General features: G+C 33.3%; 1 protein-coding gene across 1 annotated transcript in view; it reads right to left on the reverse strand.

Moving 5' to 3' along the window:
• Positions 1–1760: 1760 nt before the first annotated feature.
• Positions 1761–24584, reverse strand: part of LOC119828823 (zinc finger protein Gfi-1b) — a 55542-nt gene continuing 32718 nt past the window's right edge. The window contains exons 5-6 of the mRNA XM_038351110.1: positions 4715–4969; positions 1761–3995 (exon numbers count right to left, since the gene is read on the reverse strand). Coding sequence (XP_038207038.1) covers positions 3916–3995; positions 4715–4969 — 335 coding nt within the window. The 3' untranslated portion in view covers positions 1761–3915. The remainder of the gene's footprint in view (positions 3996–4714; positions 4970–24584) is intronic.

Raw genomic sequence — 24584 nt, forward strand, 5'->3', positions numbered from 1 at the left:
ATACCTACAATTCCTATATGTACATATAAAAACAGGGTGGGTTCTCTTCTATGTCATTTAGAAAGTTACCTTGTTGTTTTGTAATGATACGATACGATTTCTACATAGCATTGCATTGCATTTTATAATTTAAGATCCTATACCATAGTCTGTGCAAATTTGGAAGCAACGACAAAACAAAAAATAAAAATCCAGTGTGATGATGTATGTTTCCAATGAACTCTTCACCAACTCAACCGATCTTGATGAAATTTGGAATTTTATGTGTAATTTGGTCCAACTTAAGATATAGGATAGTTTTTATTTCAATTAATTATCTCAATAATTTATAATCTTAATATTTTTAATTATTTCTCAGCCAACGCGTAGCCGGGTATGCTAGTAAATATATGTAAGTCAAATGTACATAGTGATCTGTCTATAAACGCACAGCCTAAACCGCTGAAATTGGGCATGCAGATAGATGTTATGACGGGCATCCGCTAAGATGGGATTCTGAATAATTCTAACCCCAAGGGAATGACATTTTTTGCCATGAAAATTTACTAAGATCGAGCGCGCGAAGCTGCGGGCAACAGCTAGTTTAAAATAAAACGAAAACTAGCTTCCACAATAACGCTTACTTAAATCTAGCGATATCTTGTAAACGACAAAATAATCTAGCACCGGCGACGATGTAGGCAATCTTATTAATTTAAAATGTATTAAAAATAAACACATTGGCATTAATTCTGAGGCCTAAGAAACAGAACCATGTCGTTGTTAAGTCTAGTTTCTAGACCAGTTGTTCTTTGAATCCCCTTCTAGGAAGCCATAAAAAATGAATTTTTCAAAAATCCTTATTTCATATTCGTTTTCTACGTTCACACGTGTCACCATAAAGAAGACTCAGCAAATCTGCTTTCGACAATATAGATTGCATATTTCGTCGTGAAATAAGAACAAATACAAAAATACTCACCAGTAGACGACCCACATTATCTTATTAAATAGATTGGAAAGAAAATCGATATAAAGCGATTTATATTCATCACCCCATCTCGTAACTTGAGAACTCACTCTACTCTCGCGGTTAAATCAAATTAAGATCATCGTTATTGAGGCTTGTTTGCATAATTTTTCGTTTTTATTAAAATAGATTGTGTGTTGTACCGGTTGAGACTTTATCAATTAAAAGCATAAGGTGCGAGTGAAAAATATTGATAAATAAAAACGATTATTTATTCAATTACATTACGTTTATAAGCGCTTTTGAATTGTCATTATACAGTTTTTACCAGGTTTCATATGTGTGTAGCGATAACTCAAAACATACTATGATTAAACTTTATTAGTGTACAGACCGATAATATGAGAACACAGTCACGATTTTTATTTTATTACTAGCTGTCCCGGCGAACTTCGTAACGCCATAGAATATTGTTTTAATATATTTTTCCCATCGTTCTCACCATTTAAACCTTCCCTAGACCTACACGGATATTTGAAGACCAAGATAAGATAAATCCGTTCAGCCGTTCTTGAGTTTTAGCGAGACTAGAGAACAGCAATTGATTTTTATATATAAGAAAATAGCGGCAACAGGCGTCATATCTGGATATTTCAACTTTCTATCACAGTTCATGATATTTTGGATACGGGCCTGCAAAAAATGAAGATATAGAATAAAACAAGATTGATATATATCATCGTTTATTGAAGTGATAATAATTATAATAACACAGGATTGCACGATTTCTTTGGATTTGTTGATAGCTTTACATTATATACACGTTTAATAACATACTTATTTAAAATGTCGAGACAAATCTTATTCTATTTATTAACATCTAAAACAATGAGGAAATAATTGTACTATGATTAACTCGCAACAATTATAAATAAATAATAATATTACGCTTATCTTCAATTGTTACTATATAAGTTTTGTACATTACTGGTCTTGTTATTCAAAAACTGGCGATAAAAATTCGCAAGCTTAAATTCTAACGTATAATTAGCATGATTTTGTTGGCGGGAACGAAACAAAGAAATTACGCCTACATACATGAAGCAAACATAGTGACTACATTAATACTTTATTTTATTATGTTATTTACATTATAGAATTATTTATTTCAATGAAACATTGTTAAGACAGCGAATTAAAATTTGTTTTCGTTTATAAATCGATTTTCATGAAATGTATGACGAGGTTTTTAAAAGCAAAACTTAAGAGGCAAAAGTTAATTGTGGATATAATTATTGTATGTACGTAAAACATACTGTGCATGTTTTATACTCCTTCAAAAACTTAGCGTACAATTATTAAATACTTGTTTGAATAGATTTCACATAAATTTTTACAATACGCCCAAAGACAACAAATTTCCTAGCATTACCAATATAACTTCGATATATTACATTATAATCTATGTACATATTATATTATTTAACGTATACATAGAGGATACACTTACACGTTTAATTAAGTTTAACAAAGGATCACCCACATTATGATTGTCCAAATTTGCATGACAAGCCAGCGGTAACGTGTATCTTTCGCTTAAGTCTAATGTATACAAAAAACATAACAAGAATGTAGAAAATAAATTTTTGTTACTGAAAAAATAATGTATAATAAAAGCTTTGGATAAAATTGGTAGATATGTATGTTAAGAGCCTTGAAGCAAGAATTATCTTTTTAAAATATAAAACGTGTGTCCCTTAAGGATTGCATTCGGATACGTGTCAAATATTTATATTTTTTTTTATCTTTGGTTTTCTATATGACTAATGTCATTTTGTGATTCTATACGGAATGCTAAATAACCTAACCGAATGGAACATAAACCTATAACATAGTGTCTTCTTAATTAAATCGATTACACATTGTTTTTAATGTAAATAAAGTAATGATAAACGTATTATCCCTGTAAATACAAAAAGTTACTATAATTCTAACTGTATAACATTTTATTGGAATGGAAAGTATGGAATATAATGTGGAATGGATCCAACAGTCCAATAAACATTTAAAAATATCTATAATATTACGAATAATTTCGCGATATTTAAATAAAATGGATAAGTGAAATTTAATTCTAGAAAATACGCATTATCGTTTTCGTTTGTCTTTAAGGTCTCAAATAAATGTAATATAATATTTAATTATAGGAATGAAAGTGAACACTTTTTATGACCTAATATTAGTGCGTAATAAAAATCTAAATGGGAAATTATATATGCATTTTCTTAGCCTGAGATCAAAAACTCCTAAAAGCCTTACGAATGTTATTTTTCTTATTCAATGGTAACATACCTCTTAGGCCATTTCATGTTTAATATAATTATGCTTTATGTTAACTGAAGAACAATATGTCATGTTATCTCACTCTTCCTACAATATTTTTGTGTATAAGAGCGAGATAGAATAGTTTTTATTTCTTCGTTTTAAATACTAATTTAGATATAATAATTAAACAGTGATGCTATACAATAGTTGAAGGTGCTTTATCAAACGTGTTTTAAACAAATGAAAAAAAAATACTATATACATAAAGATTATTAATCAATGCCAACTGTTGGTATATCAAATATAACCATATGCATATGAGTATTAAACCTTTATGATTACGTAGTATACTAATTAAGTATTTATGTATTTTAAACTGTGTTACTTATTACGTTTATATATACGTTTTTATTCAATGTAAAGAATTGAACTATTTTACAGTTTTATAAATATCTATAAATGTAACTATTTATGAATTCTTTGGTTACCTTTATATCATAAATGATATTTTCTCTTTAACATTTTCCAAACAAAACTTGAGTCCAACGTAAATTCATCTATTGTATAACATCGGATCACAAAACGTCTTTGGTATTAAGCTAGTCGGAGCCTCAGCGCCACGGCGCGAAGGCGGTCGAGCTTCAAGAGGGCAGAGGCTGCAGGGGTGGTACCGGGTTCAGGGTGCGGTACTCCTGTCGCATATCTGTGTGAGGACGAATATCTGCAAGGAAACTTATTGTTACCATACGCCATAATGAATTAGATACGAAACAAACGAAAAAATGACGAAACAAACGAAACAGACGAAAAAGAAGGAGTATGAAAATATGCTCTCTGGTGTTTGGGTGGTATAATTAAATTTAGAGTTTTGTGGATTGTTTTAACGAGTGGATGATGAAGGAACGGTGAGTAGGTGAGTCGAAGGCCTTTCTAGTTCGTTATGTCCCAGTCTTTATGCCTTGATTCAAAAACTGGCAACCCATTTGAAAAGATTTTACCTCTGCAAATATGCATGGGCGGTGGTGATCGCTTTCCATCAGGACTACTAAAAACAGAATAAAACATTATGAAGATACATAGTAAGTTATGCACCTTCAAATATTCACAAGGAGTAGTATTTAAAATAGGTGTTCTATTACATTTTTGCTTGATTTAATCCTTCTCCAACCACAAACTTTCATATTATATGTCGTTATTTTATGTGTAAGTTTTCAAGCTTCATCACTATATCTGAAATTTCGCCGTCATATCCCGAGAAGTTTTGATAGATCGATAAACTATATACGTACAGTTTACAGTATACACAATCCAAAAATGCATATGCTTTCGAATGTGTTATAAGAGAATTATCTTGTAATCAAGAACCCCACAGTATCGGATAATGTAATCCATACAATACTATAAATCACCTCTTGTTGTAGAAATAAACTAAAAACTCACCTATTCTATGATCCGGCACGTGCATATCCGGGTGCATGGCATGCACGTCTGTATGGGTGGGCATGTGCTGAGCATTGCGCAGATCAGCGTGCTGCGTCTCCCTGTGCCTGCGTAGGTCCACTTTCCGCTGGAACGCTCTGCCGCACAGCTCACAGGCGAAGGGCTTGAAGCCGGTGTGCTTGCGCGAATGGGTGATCAGGTTTGATGATTGACTGAAGGCCTTGCCACACACTTGGCATTTGTGTGGCTTTTCACCTGGGAACAATTGAGAGGCATACAATGAAAACGTATTCGTGAGTGTGTTTGGAATAATAATAGATTATTGGCCGTATTGGACAACCAATGTTATAAAAAAGACAAATATTACTTTCCATTTTTAAATTGCTAATTTAATCTGTATAAGGTAAATTCAATTAACAAGGTTATTTCTTCTCCGTATTAGAATTTATTAGAACAGCTTACCTCAATGTTATAGCAATTTTTTAATGCAAGTGAAAATCAAATGTAGCAATTGTTAAAGAAGAAAATTACGCTATTATTACAAATGTATTAAAATTATGTATAAGAGATGGGGCAATTAATAAGGGAGGATGAAAATCATTCATTAGAAAAACTTATCTCATTGCTCTTTAATGCTGATCGTACTACCTAATTCAAGTTGTGTTAGACTATTTCTCATATGAATGGAAAATGTATTAAATCATATTCTTTTATTGTTTGTTACATAAATATATGTATTTTTATCACAGTGTACATATATAAATTATTTTTTATTATTCATGTAAAGATTTACAAGTGTTTATTAATAGTCGTTTTTAAAAGTATCACAGTTTTCGAATGTGAATTAAGTATATTTTAAAGAAATAAATAAATAAAGTACGATAATACAGAGAAGAAGCGGCACTAAACTAACGACTAGGAAACGAAACGAAATTTAAAATGTATAAACGAAATAATATGTACTATTTATTCTTGTTCCAGTATCTGCTACGTTAATACTTTTTAGTAGCTGATACATCGATATTATGATGGTTATCGCAATCACGTTGACGTTCCAATGGAAAGGTCCGGATAATCCGTGCTTCGGATATCCGGGTATCGATCCGCTGACACGCCGGGGGATGGGTTAGGGTGCAGGGCTGTCAACTAGGTACTTGCTACGTTTACATATGTGTAAGTAGTTTTATCAACTATAGAGACAATTTTAAGCAGATACAAATTAAATCAAGCGGAGATTTTGAAAAGAATGTATTTAAATATAATTATTACGTTAAACTTAAAGTTATAATAGATATTTATTGTTGAGGTTGTTGTTTTAATTTATGGTTATTAATTATTGTGCATTACAACCAGGTTAATAAAATGTAAGGCATGATGAATTCGTTGAAGACTTAAAATACATAACGAAAAGCTTTTACTAATATTTGGTGGACAGTAAAACTTTAAATTACATGAAGTTATAACAGAAAATGTAAATCTTTTCAAGCTCGATGCACGACAAAATAAGGTAAAGTAGATAAAAGTAAAATATGTCTGGACTATTAAATTTAAACTCGTGACAACCCTGAATATGCGGATATCCGGGCACGTCCGCGTATTAATACACGTCCGCGTAATCTGTGCCAAGCCGGGGCCGCATTACGGATGCGTGGCGGATACCGGCCGGACAATTTATCGCCCGGGCATACCCGGATATTACGGGTTTATGTATCGTGATTCTGCTTATATGGTTATAGCTTTAGCAAGTTTTATCTGTCATCGTGTTGTACTGAAGATTGTTGGCGTCACGTTGCCCTGTTGCCTGTGTGAAAATTTGTCTGAAAACTGTGCTAGGATTCTCGTTATAGCGTTGGAAGTATATTCTAATATATAATACCGAACAATTGACGAGACGACATGAATTGATTATTTAATTAATTGTTCATTAATAGCTTCAATATTTTCATAATGATATCTATGTAAAAAGGAATTAATGTTTATTATTTTTTATAAGTGTAGTCTGTGGTAAACAGTGTTTTAATTAAACGTAAATTAAAGAATGCATTCAATATTTAATCTATCTAACAAAATATCAAAGTATACATTTATTTACCATTGATACCAGCAATACAACGGAACTATAGTTTCCGTTAATACTAGACCAAAGATATTTCAGATGCATCATTGGCCCTTCCACCAGTATCAAGAACAAATCACGGCAGCGCACCGATACCTAACAATTAGGTATTTTGAAAAAGGGCCGCTTCAATCAAGGGGTCCGCGGCGACTTCATTAGAGGGAACGAGAGGTTGTACACCCTCTCTTTTCCGCGACTGTCGTGTTGCGATACCAATTTATATCTGTCGTGCTATTGGCCGTGATTTCAGCGACTCCTCCCCGCGTCGCATAGCAACGGGAGGGGGGGACCCCCCTCGCGTTATGGATCGCAATTTTCCTTTGAATTGGAAATCAGAGCCTCAGCCCTCGTTAGTCCTCCATCTTCGATAGCAGATTTTTAGATAAGATGTTCTTTTGTTGTGTTTTTGCGGTTTATGTGATTCGCATGTGAGGCTTTGTTATGTTGAAGAGACGTATTGTTTCTTTCGCGTTATATCTTTAAGGCAAAGGGTTAAAGGTATGATATAGACATACATAATATGTAGGTATATGTAATGTAAATGCAGATATAGGTATATTTTTCACTACATGACGTGCTTTTCTTTGGAATATTACCTAGGCTATAATTTTATATTGATGGCGTTAGAAGTTTTATTACTTCTACGCAATACAATTTACGATTGATATTTTTATGAATATCATGTAGTTTAGTTATTTTTTTTTTATTGAACAAATAACTTTATCACTTTTCTATTCAATTCAAGACTACCATACAAAGCACGTGACGACATTTACAAAATCATAACGTCTACATAAAAGCGATTTTCACATATTACGCAGCAGTAAGTGCGTAAAATCTTCGCAAGAGCGTAATTACGCGATACGGCCCAAGGGGTGCCCCTAATTGTTCACAAGACTCCCTCGGGTCGGTTATCGACTATTCATTGAGATCTCAGAGTTTAGAAAGAGTCCGCGCTTGTAAGATTTTGCTGAAATGGTTGAGTTGCGGCTTATTTTAACTTACTTAAAGCTATATTTGTGCTAGCGACCCGCCCTGGATTCTCTCTCTGTTCTTTATTTCTTTATTAAAGGCCGCATCAAAACCCGATGCGCAGTTTTAAAGATATAGGTAATAGCCGATTTAAAAATAAAGGCTAAACAAGTTGAAATATTATTCTAGTGTATCTATATCTTATTTTATCTAACAATCCCATTTAAATAGATAAATTTAAACTATAGGTTGCTTATCTCAAAATTATCATTATAATTCAGACATTAAACAAAACACAAACAACTAGGTATCTATCGTTCAGTAATAGTTTAAAACGCAAGGAACGTAGAATTAAATGCCTAAGTATTCATTATGATATTTTATCTCCATAGCTCTGAAAGCGTGCCTTGTTAAAATAAAAAAGAATCTGGTTGGTAGTAACATTTTAACTAGCGTTTCATTTAACTCAGCTATAACGGATAACTGCGCAGTACTGGAGGTTGTGAAACGCTGACTACGAGATTTTATATGAAATTTGAAAAAATAAAAGTTGAAATTATCCACCTTAATACTTACATCAGAAGACATAAAATCGTTATTTACATCTTACGTGAAAGTGATCTTCAAATGACATTTCTACAGTTCATATGGCTGATGGCATAAATAGTTTTCATATATCTTTTCCTCAGAAAATATGAAGACATCAGAGCTTTACTATGCAACGTACCTCTATTACTTATTTACATAGCTTTTAAGTTACCGACATTAAAGTACTGTGTCATCTACAAGTACTGCTAACAAACGATTTTCTAATGCGTAAAATTCCGTTTCAAACTAAAAATGACGTCGCTACATCGGAAGTGTAATGTTTTTCAGAACCGTAGCTCGAATATAGAGGCTAGAGCGTTAAGCATTAAGAATCCCGTGATTGAAGGTTTCCCGCCAGGCGATAACCGTAAATTCTGCGCCCCGGCCATCTTCCCTGTAGTAAACAGGCGCGGATTCGCAGCACTAAACTGTTTTAATAGTTAAAAATGAGAATTGTTTGAATTTGTTTAGGTTAGTTAATATTTTGTATACGTTTTTATTTTATGCTTTATTACTGTTATACATAAATTACTAATGAAAAATACATTGTGCCTGCATATTCTATTTATGGCAAGTACCTAACAATTTGATGTACTAGTGAAATTACTGCGAAAGCATATTAAGGTGATGTTTCTAAGTATTTCATTGCGTACATGTTTATAGGAATAATTTATAGCATTGAAAGCTTCAACACTTTAATTTACAGTTTTATTCAAAGGCGTTATCATTAATTATTCACATAATATATAATGGTAATTTTCTTTCTCAGTATCTGCTACTCACACACACACACACAGTTAACATTCCATTAAACGAAACCATAGTAACATATTCCATTCACCAAGAAACTCATCAAAAACTAATCTCATAATAGAAATTCTAGCAATCTGGTCTCCACGCATAACCGACAAATCATTACGGCCATTATCAGAGCAGTAAACTCGAGATTCCCAATAAAGGAGACATTAATATAATTAAATTATACAATCCGGGCCTGCCGTCTCATCTGCACAGCATCATGGGCGGGATTTTTATGGGAACCTACTTTACGGCACTGAATTAAATATATGCTTCTCGACTTAAAGTGCTCGCGCGGTAAGATTTTACGAAATATCCGTTGTGTATTATTTAAGTGCTGTGAATCACTACCACAAGAGATTGATTTTTTAATAATTTATTTCGTTGCGATGTATAGGTAGATGGTACAATACGTATATTAAAAAATTTAATGCGCCTTAAGAATATTTTTGTATTTATAATTTTTTCTTCAAGCTTCTTTCAGGCTGCTGAAAAATGATAAAGAAGTGCTAGCAATACATTGCAATGTATAGGTTAATGGTATATTCTCATAATAAAATCGAAAACTTTACGTATACCAAAATAAAGTGATTTGTCGTGTTGTTTAGGGGTATTTTCACTAAAGGTATGTGTCTACCGAACTTTCTAGAAGGTTCCATCAAATGTGTTTCTAAACAATGTCACTCCCTGAATATAAACGAACTGCATATTGTATAGAGATAGCAATGCACTCTAAATATTGCACCTGAGCCCCTGAGTGTTTTGTCGATGTACAGAATCTATAGTTCAGACGATCTCAAGATATACGATGTAAGTATGCTTTTAGGTTTGATTTATTATAACAATAATGGCGTTTTTTTTTTAATATAAGGGATTGTATTTTTTCTGTTTATGTGTTCGTGTATATGTGTGTGTGTCTGTGTGAGTGCGTGTGTGCTTGTGTCTACCTGCGACATCGCTGAATGAACTGATATCAATTTTGTTTCTATTGTTTGAAATGTGAATTAGTTGAAAATTTTATTAAAATGTTTTAACAGGGCATATAATGGCGGATTAAATAGATTTTCTACTCTTCTACCTCAAAATGGACAAGAAATACAAGGGCTTTACTAGTATAGAAAATATACGACACTGTGAGAAATAACAAATCCAAGAGGGCTGCAAATACAATATAGGCTCGGGAAATTTTTCCTTGTGTTTGAAGCAAGTCAAAATTTAGCATCAATTATTATTAAATGTATCATAGCTATATGAGTTAATTGGATCGCCTTATGAAATTCTATTATTTATAAACATTACGTTCTTCTATTAATGCCGTGTTAATGCATTTTGCTGAGGTATGCCTGGTGTGGTATATACAATTCTCACTTTCTGCGAATTATTGATTGATTAAGATAGCAAACTCTAATTATAATGCGACATAAAGCCCGTCTTAGCTAAAACATCTCATATAATTGAGATATACATGAACTAAATAATTACAAAAGTAATACGAAAGAACTCCCTACTATCTAATCCGTGGAATCCATATCCACCTCAGTTTATCACACACCAAAAAGATATACATCAAAAGGAATATTGTACACGTTAGAGTAAAAATGTATACGTTAACAAATCCGCAAGGTCGGCGTGATTCTGCAGCCAGCTAGGATTCAGGAACCACCTCCCCCCTCCCTCAATGGGTGACCGCAGAGGTATGGGACGGGTATGTGAGGTGGTCTGTATTTTTAGCGTTATAAATGATGTCGTAATGCAAGTTTGTATGAATATACGTAGTTTCTGACATGTGGGGGGGTCATATAAGAATTGTTTGTCTTTGTTTTAAGGGACAGGTTGTTACCCGTACGTGACCCCTGAGTGATATAGGCTATGTTAAACGAAGTTGTTAGTGTTATAATATGATCAATCAAAACATTGTTTATACAATTTACTAAATGCACGGAAAAACTTAAATATTCTAAAACTGTGTTGATGGTATGTGTCTAATCTTTTTCGACCTTAGCAATTAATAAATGTAATATAATTTTATTTACGTCATATTAGGCTTAAACTAGATTTAACTGTAATCAATAGTTTTCACGAATTGCAATTACATATGCAATATTTTTGTTCTAATTATTTTTTTCTAAGTCACCGACGTTTCTGGGGGAACCTCCTTCGTTTTTGTACGTTTCTTAAGATATTATAATAAAAACTATTCAATACATACCCTTAGTAATATAACCTCTTTGAATACATTAAGTAATCAAATAAAGAGGCGGGAATCTTTCACACCTAATGGAAACAATCTTGTTTCAAGATGTCGACAAACACCGAGACTGGATAAAAGCGAGTTCTTTTGAAGGGCGGAACGGAATTATTTGATACTTTCTGCTGATAATGATAATATTGACATAGAATTATAGGATAATGAAGTCAGGTGAGTTTGAGGTCTGGGAATTAAATATTGTCGTGGGAAGTGTTAAATTAGTTTGGCTGATAGATAGGGTACCTATATTCTATATTAGCTGGGCTATCTAAAATGTGATTTTTTTATTTGTTGAACGAAAAATTAAGATTGTTTTAATATTCCGTTTACTGAAGAAGTTTATACGTTATATCGCAACATATAGGACATGGCCGAACCCGCGGGGCACATCTAGTGAATTGTGTTACCAATCACCCAACCTCGTGTCATTTAACAGCAAACACTGGGTTGGGTAGCGCGGGTCAGCGGTAGACATTTACGATTCCTGCTTCCAAAAGATATGTGCTGTGTAAATGCCACTTAGAAAGAAGATTTATTGGACCCTGCGTGGACCCGCTCTAAAACTGTATGGCTTACGTGACTCGAAATGTTGGCAATTTCCACCATTTCTGTATATGATTTACGTTTAATGTACCTCATAATAGTCTACAATGCAGGCTTCGTTTTAGCGAGATGCGCGATTAAAATTTGATAGCCATTTTGAATAGAAAGAGTGATAAACAATTTTAATGTCGGTTTTAAAATGTATCGAAATACTAACGTCCTTTAATAGCCGTATTCAGAATATTTTATTGGTCTGTCAGAATACGTTTCTTACGAATTAACTATGTCTTTCCTTGCGAAATTTCAATATGTTTTCTAATTCCTACGATACCGCAATAGGCGATTCAGTTTTTAGATACATATAACGATCTTGCCTGAAGTAAATCTCTATTATAATAATAGGACTACATTGATTCTAATCGCTAAGTATTAATAATTTTAGACCCTGCTTGGGTATTAATTCCTATTTATGCGTTTTTACACAAAACGAGGGTTCTAGGTCATTATTTCGTATCTATAATTGTTAGAGGTGCGATTTCTGAGAGATATTCATCATCATCAAAGTTATACGTTTTATTTGAAGCGAAAAACATCCAAAGGTGCTAAGACCATCGGTAACCCACGGAAAACTAATAAGATTCCTGCCCGTTGACAGTTGACAAATTCGTTAATTCCACGACCCTCGGCTGGGGATGTTTCCGTTGAAATCAGATGAGTGAATATTTTTCTAAGAAGTATTCGAGATTCTACAAATGAATAAAACTGTTATGCGGAAATGGACTCTATATATTGTGTCTGAGAGGTGGCATTCCGTTGATTGAGTACTGAAAATTTTGCGCGGTAATGACTACTGAACGTACATGAAACGCACAACGTAATACGCGAAAATATAATATAAATATGTATTATAATAAAATAGCATATGTTTGAAGAGTTTGTTCTATGTATCACTGAGAAATATTTAAGAACATCAAATTAAATAGTATCGTAAAATATCCTTAAAATCAGTCGCCAAATTCGAAAAGCATTAAGAAAAATGTTAAGTCTTGTCTTGACCAAAACTTTGACCTAATAATTCCATAGTTAACTCAGTCCCGCACTGAGGGACGTTTATTAAATAGTTGGAGACAATAGCCAGACCAAATATTGAAAGCAAGGCAGCAAGGGGTAGCGCAAACATCAATTGTCGCTAAGCAATAAGGGGGGTGACGGTGGCATTCCGAGCGATCCTCTATAAACGACCCGAATGAGCTACGAACTCAACGGATCTGGTATTGGGGAATTAACTCGAGCGTAGTGGAGTATATGCATGATAAATACCGCATCCAAGTAAAGCTTATAAATCCCTATAAATAATTGATGAAACTGAACGAAAGTGTTTAATAGTTTTTAATTATACATTACATTTTAGACGAAGTTAACGTTTGAGTGAGAGTTGTAATTCTTGTCGAGTGTCATATAACTTCCAATGATTTCGGAGGTGAAGTTGAGGATCAAACATAAACCAAATCGTAATAGTTAGATAGTTACGTTTCGGAAATAGTGAGCATTTATATAAATGAAAAAAACAAATATGAACAATATTCCAACATTAGTATTTAAATGTCCTTGCATTGTACATGTATATGCGCTTTTATAACACACAATCAGTATTTATCGTTGCATTTCAAATATGTTCGTTATTATAATGAGTATTACGTCATCAAGAGTAAACATACACTTTATTATTACAACTTCCTATCGAGCTAAGCCGATTTTCCTTGAAATGAATTACTGTTAATATAAAATTTCATTCACATGATGACAATCGCTTTAAATTGCGTCAAACTCGCTTTTATCACCAGAATACAGATTATATAATCTACGTTCTAAAATAGACAAAATTCCAAATTCAAAATATGCACACCATTAGTACGTCCATGTAAAATGCAACAAACAGTCATCCGATATTTAGCACCGCAACTATAATGTCCGTCTGCTCGGAAAATCCCAAAATTCCATCCGTATAATTCTCCCGAACATCGCAATAAGTGAAGTGACTGCGACATACCCGCTTCTACAGAAGTGACTCGTACATTCTGGAATTGTTTTGAACAATCCCGTTGGGACAATCTTACTGCATACTTGACCGCTTCCCGCCAAACGTCGGCCATTTTATGTTACGACTAACACTTGATTACGAGGTGCGAAAAGGTTGTGTTTAATACTTGATGCTGTTTTGTAGCTTTGCCATTTATAAAGATAGATTTTGACGAATTATGTTAAGAATGTTTCTTATGTTGAAATATTTTTTTATAGAATATCTTCAGTACTTTCGACATTGATCCAATCCAAGAGGACCATATCGATTTCCAGATGCTTTTATTTTTTATATACTCGTGTATCTGTCTAGATTTTAGCATCATAATATCCATTGAAAATTAGCTTACTTCAATGGATGTTAGGATGACATTAATTGAATGAGATTAATTATCAATTTTTCACATCAAAACTACCCCTAATACACTCATGGCTATATGAGCACATACACCCATCCCTAACCAACCAACGCATAACTAACTTTACCAACACTCCACAAAATAGATTTTCCGAGAGGTACTAACACATTCATGCAATACAATTATAAATACAATATAAATTCATTCCAACAAGTGCGCCACATAAACAATTGACGTGGGGCGGGGCGCGGTCGAGTGCAGTCGAGGACTCTCGCTAGTTAACTGTTAAGTGGATTAGACGCCACCAATTTGCAGCGTTATTAAGTGGCGGGCGATGCGAATGTTATAAGTATAACATTTGTCGATTAGTTGTATTGAGATGGTCAGTTTTTTTATATTTATTTTTATACCATTAAGATGCTGGTCAGTTTTCGTTTTTTGAATTCAACAAGTCGCGACATTTTTAGTGCCTTAAGATTAGGACTTGTTCATCATCAAACAGCTGTTGGATTTTTGCTCAATTTTCGGTAGTAAAGTTGGGTGAAGTGACTGCCTTCTGGAGCAATTTATCAACAACGTTTTAGGGAATAAACTCGTATCGTAATATGGGCATATTACTAACGGTAAAATGGGAATAATCACTCTCTTTTAGTTCTTGCATATAATTGTTATCTTAGTCATAGATTATAACAATACCATATGAGCAATTTTAATAAAGCTTCCATACATCGAACTTAATCTATTTCGAGATAATACCTTCACAATGCCCTATTGATATTGAATTCAAACACTTTGACACCCTACACCGCTAATCCTGGTTATTACGCGTCAAATCTAATATTGTAAGTATGACAAAATAAATTGCCTTTCAACCGCTTAAGCAAGGGTTGAGTATTATACGATTTGTAGAGATGATGTACCTACATTATCTGTTATTGCGTACCTACACGATTTATATAAAAAATAACACAATTTTTTGTTCATACTTAGTGACTGCAAGCAATATGCCATTAAAAAACAATTTTTCGTTCGTAAAGTTAAACAGTATTTTTTTTTTCATAATTAAATGAAAAGTATATTATTTTTCGTACTATAATTATTTATTTTATATGTAAAATCTATTTATCGGTCGTAGTCGTTTATACTACTTTCTTGAGGGTTTAAATTTAAAAAGGAAACAAAGATTTCTTCAAATAATGCGCAACACATTTCCGACAAAGTACAGCAGAAATTTTCAACGAAAATTGCTGACTATTCTCCTTCAGATTACAGCGTTTGGTATGGAGGTCAATGCCCCCGCCCACTGCAAATCTGCCTCGCTAAGGCACGTGTGGCCTACGTGCCGAGAACGGAGAAAATCTTAAAGGAATAGCAGAAGATAACAATATAAAAATAAATGTCGTCTCGCTATAATAAAGCTTCATTTTATTTAGTAGTTCTCCGTCTAACAACAGGATTTCATAAACATTTGGCAATATTTTCATTACACTCAAACACTTTATACACATCTGACCTGACCATTCAATTTGCTATTGAATTTTAGAACTTAATACGTCACTTTATAGCCCTGCAGTGATGGCTGTATGGCGCGAAGCCAGTGCCTCTGTGAAAGCACTTGACAGCAGCTGCCGCCATTGTAACATCGACGAATCATAACACTTGAAAAGCGCGCGGAGCGCACTGGCCAATCAAAACACGAACAATTTGATTATCGAATGTGAGGTTTATTTTTAAAACCAGCATGGAGTTTATTTAAAAAAGTTACTTTGTTTTATACACAATTCAAAATTGACAGATGTGTTGACAGAGAAACCTAATATATCACAATATCTTAACTTAATAATGTTTCAGACGCTACTAAATCAATAAGATAAAATAAATAACAAATAAAATTGTATTAAATATATAAAACACGCATGAATCCAATGTATCTTAATAATAGACCAAAGTGTTGTTTCAATATAATATATATTGTAATTTTATAAGGGAAGCTGACGACGAAACACATTATTGAACTGTATTTAAAGATTTAACAGAGAACGCAATCATTTTCGCCAGATGGCGTAATAATAGTGCATTTCAATAAAACGTCAGTATCGGATTAAAATTAAATTTATTGTTTAAATAATCACACAGTACCGGTGTATGACACGCGCTATGCACGTGACCTAGAATGCATTGCTACCAGTTTTAAATGAATCCCAATTTAGATCTTAATATAAAAAATTAAAGGTCACCCTTCATAGTTTCATAGCATTTGTACTTTGAACCTTACTGAGTGAGAATAAAGGATAGAAGACTACTAACATGATGATGACGTGGCTCTATAATTGTTACTTTTTAAAACAGATGAGTAATGAGTTTTTAAATAAGGCGTTTTTGTTGTTTTAATGACTAAAAATTAAAAAAATATCAACGTCTGAATGAATAGCTCAAATGCAAGTATTGTTTTTCTTTACCTTTATTAAAAACATATACATTTCAGCGAAAAAAATTATGTCCGAAAACATTACATTCATAAGTCAGTTCGTCTTTATATAGAATCTGTCAACTATGACTAAAACTCTGCCAATTTCATTTGTTTCATTAAGCTTTACATTATTTTTAAAAGCAGCATTAGTATTATAAGGTCATAATAATTGATACTCATTATGATTCATTATACGTGTGTTTATACAATGCAGTAGGAGCCGTTTTTAAATAGAATCGGAAGTTTGATAATAACTTTGTTTTATGAATGACTGTTCAATTAATTCAACTTTGTTTAAAAAGGATGCGTTTGTTTGCGATATGATTTAAAACGATGCGTGCTTTTTTTGGAATACGATTCATTGATATTTTTGCTCTAAGATTGTTTTTGATATAAATGTGACATTTTAAAGGTAATCGATGGTATGATTTGTGATTAGTCTGAAAGAAATAATTATTCGATACGGGTGATAGTAGCTGTTAATTAAATTCACAAAACGAATTTGTCATGTTACATTTGGTACTCTATCAATTTGGGGGAACAGTTAAATAAAGTTCTCGCTTTCTATCAAGTCTTCAATGTTAATTACTGCTATAACAGTATAGTGTTCGTTCCAATTTTGAAACACATTTTTCATGTGTACAGAAATGAACGGACACAGGGTCATTTGAATGAGATATATTAATACGGGCAAATCAGTCGGAATCAGGCGTACCTCAGGGAGCAGCGCTGGGCCCTCCGGGGTCGTTTTAGACTCAGCGGGGGGTCTCAGTAGCTAATCGTGATAATGTGTTTATTGAATTAGATGCCGCGTGCGATGCCACGCGGTTCGAGTTTCATAGCTCGTTACGGAGGAGTGGTTGCGGTAAAAAAATCAGAAAATGGCCTGATCACTTGATGGAATTGTCATGCTTTAATTGATTAGAGATTGGGTTTTGTTGGTTTTACGCTGTGAGTTTAGTTTGTAGAAGAGTGAAGATGGATATCCAAACATTTATATTTTGTGACATCTAATAGCAAATTATGCTATTTCTTTATTGAGATTTTGTTATGTAACTCTATATTGGTAAGAGATCGCAACCGCCTATGAACTGGAAAAGTATAAGGTCAAAAAACAGGATGCAGGCCTGCTATTTGTAAGTCAGAACAGGACTCCAGTCAAGTCTTAATCTCTCTTTTTTTTTAACAAATATACCTTTAGTATCGAGTATCCCATAGTCACGAGTTGATAAAAACGTTTGTGTCTCATTTTGCAAAAAACTAGGTAGGTAACCCTAAATATGCGCTAGGTGCAATTTTTCTTGCCGAATGTACTGCCAAGAAACTAGCAAACAACAAAGAAATCATCAGCGTCGAGTGGAAACGATGCAGGTGTCATATTACTGGCTCGAAACGCGGGGCCAAAAGAGGGCTGAGGACATTAATTTAATTATCCATCTCTCTCGGGAGCTCCTAATGCTGTATGGGAAAGTGCGATGTACAAATTCAAGTGACATTTTTTCGCGTGTGAAAAAATCACGAAGAGATTTCTCTTATCATCCCTTGAGTCGTGGATATCGAGTTACGCGCGACGAAAATTCTGGAAATAAATCTGACAGCCTCTACTCAACGTTCTGTTTTGTTTTGAAATTTATAATTCGAATAACGATACGTCATCGTATTCTTCTCCAATATCTGCTTACGTTTTAAATAATCTATATATATATAAAATTCTCGTATCAAATTGTTAGTTACCATACTCTTCCTAAACGGCTGGAACGATTCAAATGAAATTTTGTGTGCACATCGGGTAGGCCTGAAAATCGCCCAACATCTATTTTTCATATTCCTGAACGATAAGAGTCACAGAGCCACACAGCATTTGCCGGGTCGGCTAATAATATAGAAAATTCCAATGTATACAAAATGCACAAGATATATTTTAAGAATACCGTTATTTGACTTTTATGACATACATAATATTCATCATCTCTAACTCTAGTCAATGGTATGTACTTTATATGAACTAATAACATTGAGACAAATTATAACTTCTGGATATATAAGTTTAATTACGCTACACTGCAAACTTTCATGAACATTTTGTAGTAAAAACCTAATCCTTTACTTTATCCTAATAATATTATAAACGTGGATTTTTTAAAGTATGGACGGATGTATGAATGTTTGTTACTCTTTCACGCGGCAACAGCTTATCATATCTGTATGAAATTTGGTACAGAGATAGATTATAGTCTGGATTAGCTCATAGACTTTTTACCGGGTATCATACGAGTGACGCCGCGAGTTACAGCTAGTATTCAGTATGAGCGAAATAACGCACGATCAAATCACATAACCATCTCTTTATAACCAGCTTACAAACACTCCGACATTGCGTTGAAAGAATTAAAAGAAAACGCCACTAAAATCGAAGTATCTTACGTCCTCAGTCCTTAATTAAACTCGGAGCACGTAGCACTCCTTGATTCACTCTCCCACCCTCCCCTTGACCTCCCCCTCCCTTCCTTATGGCGCGCTTAGATTTCCACCCCTAAGGTTGTGTGGACAGAATACTTTAAGACTAGAATCTTGTACGACGAATTGGTTTTGAGAGATTGGACGGTTAGTTTTAGAATTGTTTGTGTCGCATTTTCTTCTGTCTTTACTTTTGGAATATCGATATTGTTATGATTTATTTTTAGTTTCACTGGTTTATCGTTGATACAAAATACATGTAAGATTCTAACTTAAATGTTTTTGTTTTGTTGTTTTGGGTTTGCTCGTTCACATTTAATATTTATATCAATTTTATTAGTCCCCCTATAATTGTCACTTTGATTTTCTTAAATTTTCGCATCTTACAAAGGATTTTTAATAAGGTTTCTGAATAAAATTTCTCAGGGATCCCCAACAATCGAACTACCAATTAAAAGAAAATTTAAAACAATGATGCCGTTTTATTTCCGAGAAGGTTTTAAAAAGTAATCAGTGGGCCTGTAAGATAAAAGTTGTGAACGTTTGGCTCGAGAATCGCAATTATGAAGTGTTTTATATTCTTAATTTTGTTCCTTACAATCTTTCTTCAATGGAAATTTGCTGATATAAAATGCCTTTCGGTTTTATAAAACTTTGTGTTAGCTGGCACGTAAACTTGTGACCTTTTATTCGTAGAATTAGTATAGGATAACGGATTCGTCAGTCGATAATATTTTCAACGTCATAAGCATAAAGCTGGTAATCATTATTATTTACATTCATTTTCATTTATTAATAATTAATCATGAAATTTTATGAAAAATACACAATTCTGTGTTACATTTACCAGTTTATCTCTACCATAAACCCTAAAATGTATCAATAATCAGATTTCTAAATAAAATGCCTAATCACATAACAGTGGAACCAATTTGCAAATGCTTTTAAATTTCCACCGCAAGCCGCGGCAAATAGAAAATAAAAGCAAGACGCTTGAAATATTCCCGCTTCGTAATTATACAGAGAGCTAATGTGCCTCTTGTTTATCCCCTGACTAATTAAGAGAAGGAAGAGTTTTAAAAAATTGCCGTAACAGCATTCGGGCAATCAAACATTCATGATCCGACCGTCAGACGATTATTCAAGCACTTTAATTTTGAATTTTTATACACCGTTCTCACCCCCCGACTGGTATCTATTTTTGTGAGAGGTTCTTAAACGTCGACTGCATTTCAAATGTACACTGGACGTGTATTTCACGCACAAATGAATATATATTTAAGGTAAATTATTATTTACTTTTATATTTATTTAGGGTTTGATTCTATAGATTTGTAACACATATTAGAAATTTAAGACAGTGACTTCTCGACATATATGTATCTTTTGCTGAAAACTTGGTCTTCAAAGTCTAGACTAATATGGTATAAATTATAGCTAGGTCTGCGTTTAATTTTATGTCCAAATATTTGGTTCCGTGTCTCTTATAACTTTGCCATCTATAACAAGGGAAAAGAAAAACAGACACGAGATAATCGTCTGCTCTAGTGCGTCAAACGATTTCAAATATAAAAAAACCGTAAACCATTCACGGCACCAACGTCAACGCACGTCAAAACCACAAAGCGGCCAGACAGGTTAAGCATTAAACATTTCATTGATGAACAAACTTGAAACTCAATAAAATTACATCGGGTGACAGATCGCAGCTCGCGGTTTCATCTCGACAGTGACTAATCTTCCACTTAATTTAGCACGCAATTATAAAATTTTCACGATAAATTGTTAGGGGCGCATTAATCAAGAAGTTGGGACACTGATTAAAACACGGTTCACAACTATGCCAGGGTAATATTGTAAGTAATGTACGGGGGGGATCAGGTACCGTTCTGTCTGTTTGTATATCGTATTAAGACATGTATAATGCAATTTGGGTAGCATGTAATTTTGCTATTATGGTATTTTATTGATGTATATTTGCTAAAATTAAACGGTCAAATATGATGTTCTTAAGAAGAAATTGTAGATCTGCTCGCGAGTACTGTGATATTCCTTTACAATAATTTTTTAGATGATAAGTGAATAAATGGTTTTTTTAATTCTAAAACAACATAAACTACTATAAACGTCCTTTCATTCAAAACACGATAATATAGTTATTATATTTTGTTTGTTCATTCAATATAAAAGAATAGACGAGCAGTTTTAAAGTCTGTACATAAATGCACTAACCCCAAAACGTCTGTCCCTATCGTCTGCTATTGTGTTATACTCCATCCTTCTCGCACTCCCGGGGCGCCATAAAACGGTGAATCTATGCGTCAGAATCACGAACCACCCTAATCTTAAATGAACTGAGCTCTAGTATGTACTTTCAAAGATGGAGTTGTTATATATCACTCCATATACTGTGGGACGGAATCGAAATCTGTACCAATAAACTCGTTGAAACGAAAATCGATACGGACGGTTATGTAGTGTTATTGTATGAGCGTTATCAGTACATCTGTTATTAATGATACAGTAACGTTTTCAGGTTTTGTTCAATTTGCTTTTAAAACTGTTGAATCTTTATGTAAAGTTTGTGAAAGACATACGTATTCCTCTTATTTACCTAAAGGTATTTCTTCGTTTCTTTTTTACAATTTTACAGTGACATGTATAACATAACTTTACGTGTATGTATGTCACCGTAAAATTGTAAATACCGTCAGATTACAATCTGGCGAGATAAATTATCTAGATTGGGTACTGTCGAAAAATTGTGATCCCTACTTCTTACTGTTTAGATTTCAGTGCATTATTTATTGGAAGATTATAATCTATTGGTGTGAAACAGGTAATTTGTGTACATTTGATATGATGCGTTAGATTAGGTTCGGTTTATTTTAACACCGACATACGGCACCGTCTACTTTTATTCTGCATCTGATGGCCATTTAGGAAACGAACATTTGGACATAGCTCCAATATATCGATACTAATATTATAAATAACTAATCTCAGGAACTATTGGTCCGATTTGAAAAATTCTTTCAGTGTTAGATAGCATATTTATTGAAGGCTATAGGCTATATAGCCTATTTACCATGGACGAAGTTGGGCCGCTAGCATAAATGTAATAGGCATTATAGTCTAATGAAAAACAATTCTTTAAATCGCAAGGACCGATCACTATATTACGACAGATTATACGAGCATGTTAGATTATAACCTAACAGTTTTTACCATCTTACAGCGACATAATACAGACGGGTTTTTGTTTATTAAAATTACAATTTATCCAAGAACAAATTGGTGTTATCCAACTATGTCCTCAACAGTTATATTGTCTATGTTACATCGCCCTCCAACAGTGGATGCCATTATAGAGGAAACAGGGGAACATCAGTTGAATAATACATCCCAAGGCTTCACGGTAGGTAAATTCGCATCAAACATATCCCTGTAGTTTATAGGTGACGAAGGATTGCAAGGCTTTTAATAACGATTTGTCATTTTGATTTTCTTAATAAATATAAATTACGCGTCACGTTCGACTCCGATTCCTAACCTACTCCTCTGTTAAATTTAATTTTTAGTTTTATAGCATTGACATGCTTTATAAATGAGATATTTTGAAAGAATAGAAAAAATTTTGATCACGAGGCGGGATAACTACCACCTCTGTTTTCAATCAAATTTACACACCATGTGTAGTTTGAAAATCCAAGTTAAAAGATGATTTTTTTATATTATTTCAAATACGATAAATGACTACCTGACTAGCTAGTCCTATTATATATACATATTTTTTTATGTCACAGTCGGCAATGGAGCTGGTGGGACGCCTGATGGTAAACGCTACCACCGCCCATAAACATTTGTAGAGGCGTAAAGTCGATTACAGACCATACGCCTCTACAAATGGATTGCCGACTTTAAATTGGGAAGGGATTAAGAAAGAATTGGCGAGAAGAAAAAAGGATATGGGCATATTTAATATGTATGTTAAGTAACAAGTAGTAGATGTAGGTATTATAAAATAATTACTGAAGATATTGTTAACAAAGAATCATTGTAAGATGGACAGCGTGCATCAGTATTTCCATCTGTCTCGATATGGACTCCTTCAAGGAAAGAACCTATAAGTCCAAGGCCGGAATATAAACCGCAATGCTTTTAGCATTGTGATGCTTAAAGGTGGTTAAGATCGCCTGGCACCAGGTGCAACGCCAGCTCTTTTTTTTTGGTATTGGTATCTAAAAAATAAATTTATAAGAAACTGATACCTATTCAGGAAGAGGCATATGACATACGTATCGAGATAATCGTGAAACGTCTGTTCATAGTATTCCAGTAAACTTAAGTATTTACAAATACATCTTCTAACAAAATATCATAAAAAAATATAATAAGGAGAGTTAATAATAACGACTTTATCGTTCCCAAATAAAAAACCTACGAGTAATTTTGAATGTATTCTTTCGACATACGCCTGAAACTATGACGAGAAATAAAACCATAAATGTACCTTGAGGTTTAGATATAATGTACAAGACTGCGAACCATACTGGTGGGTGTGTGACCCAACCACATAATTTTATATTCATGAACAATCTCAACGAAGACCGTAATATGACAAGATGTAAAGCACTTTAACTTTTTGTTTGAAGTGTCTCGGTATGGATGCTGGTAAAGTAAATATATTAATGGCAAAGTTTCTTCGAGACTAATAACATAACTACCAAAAAGTATTGTACAATAACTATGTTTAAAAAAATCTGATCTTCAAATTGTCAAACCAGGCCATATTTATGGGGCCATATAGTAGGCACCAGATATCAAATAAATTAAATTTATGAGGTAACTAAGACAACAAATATCAGTCAAAGTGAAAACCTACTCCTTTTTTGAAGTCTGTTAAAAATTATAAATAAATAGGTAGTATCTTTATTTGCATAAAAACGTTACATGTGCTGTTAAATGAATCCTTAGGCTCCTGAACTAGTTTAACATTGTGTCTCAGGAGCCAAATTGTATGTATAGTAGTGGTAGTTTAATTGAATGAGGATAGTGTTCAACTTTAAACTGAAATCATAATATATTCAATAACAAAAAAGTAAATAATAATATAAAATTGATTATTCAACGCTTCATTTCCATATTGAAATATATACTCGTATACTTAGTCTGGCCATAAATACTGTTACACTTAATTATAAAAAAATATTATATTTGAATTTCGAATCTGTCATTTT

The sequence above is a fragment of the Zerene cesonia genome, chromosome 1, assembly GCF_012273895.1.
Source record: "Zerene cesonia ecotype Mississippi chromosome 1, Zerene_cesonia_1.1, whole genome shotgun sequence".
Classification (NCBI taxonomy): domain Eukaryota; kingdom Metazoa; phylum Arthropoda; class Insecta; order Lepidoptera; family Pieridae; genus Zerene; species Zerene cesonia.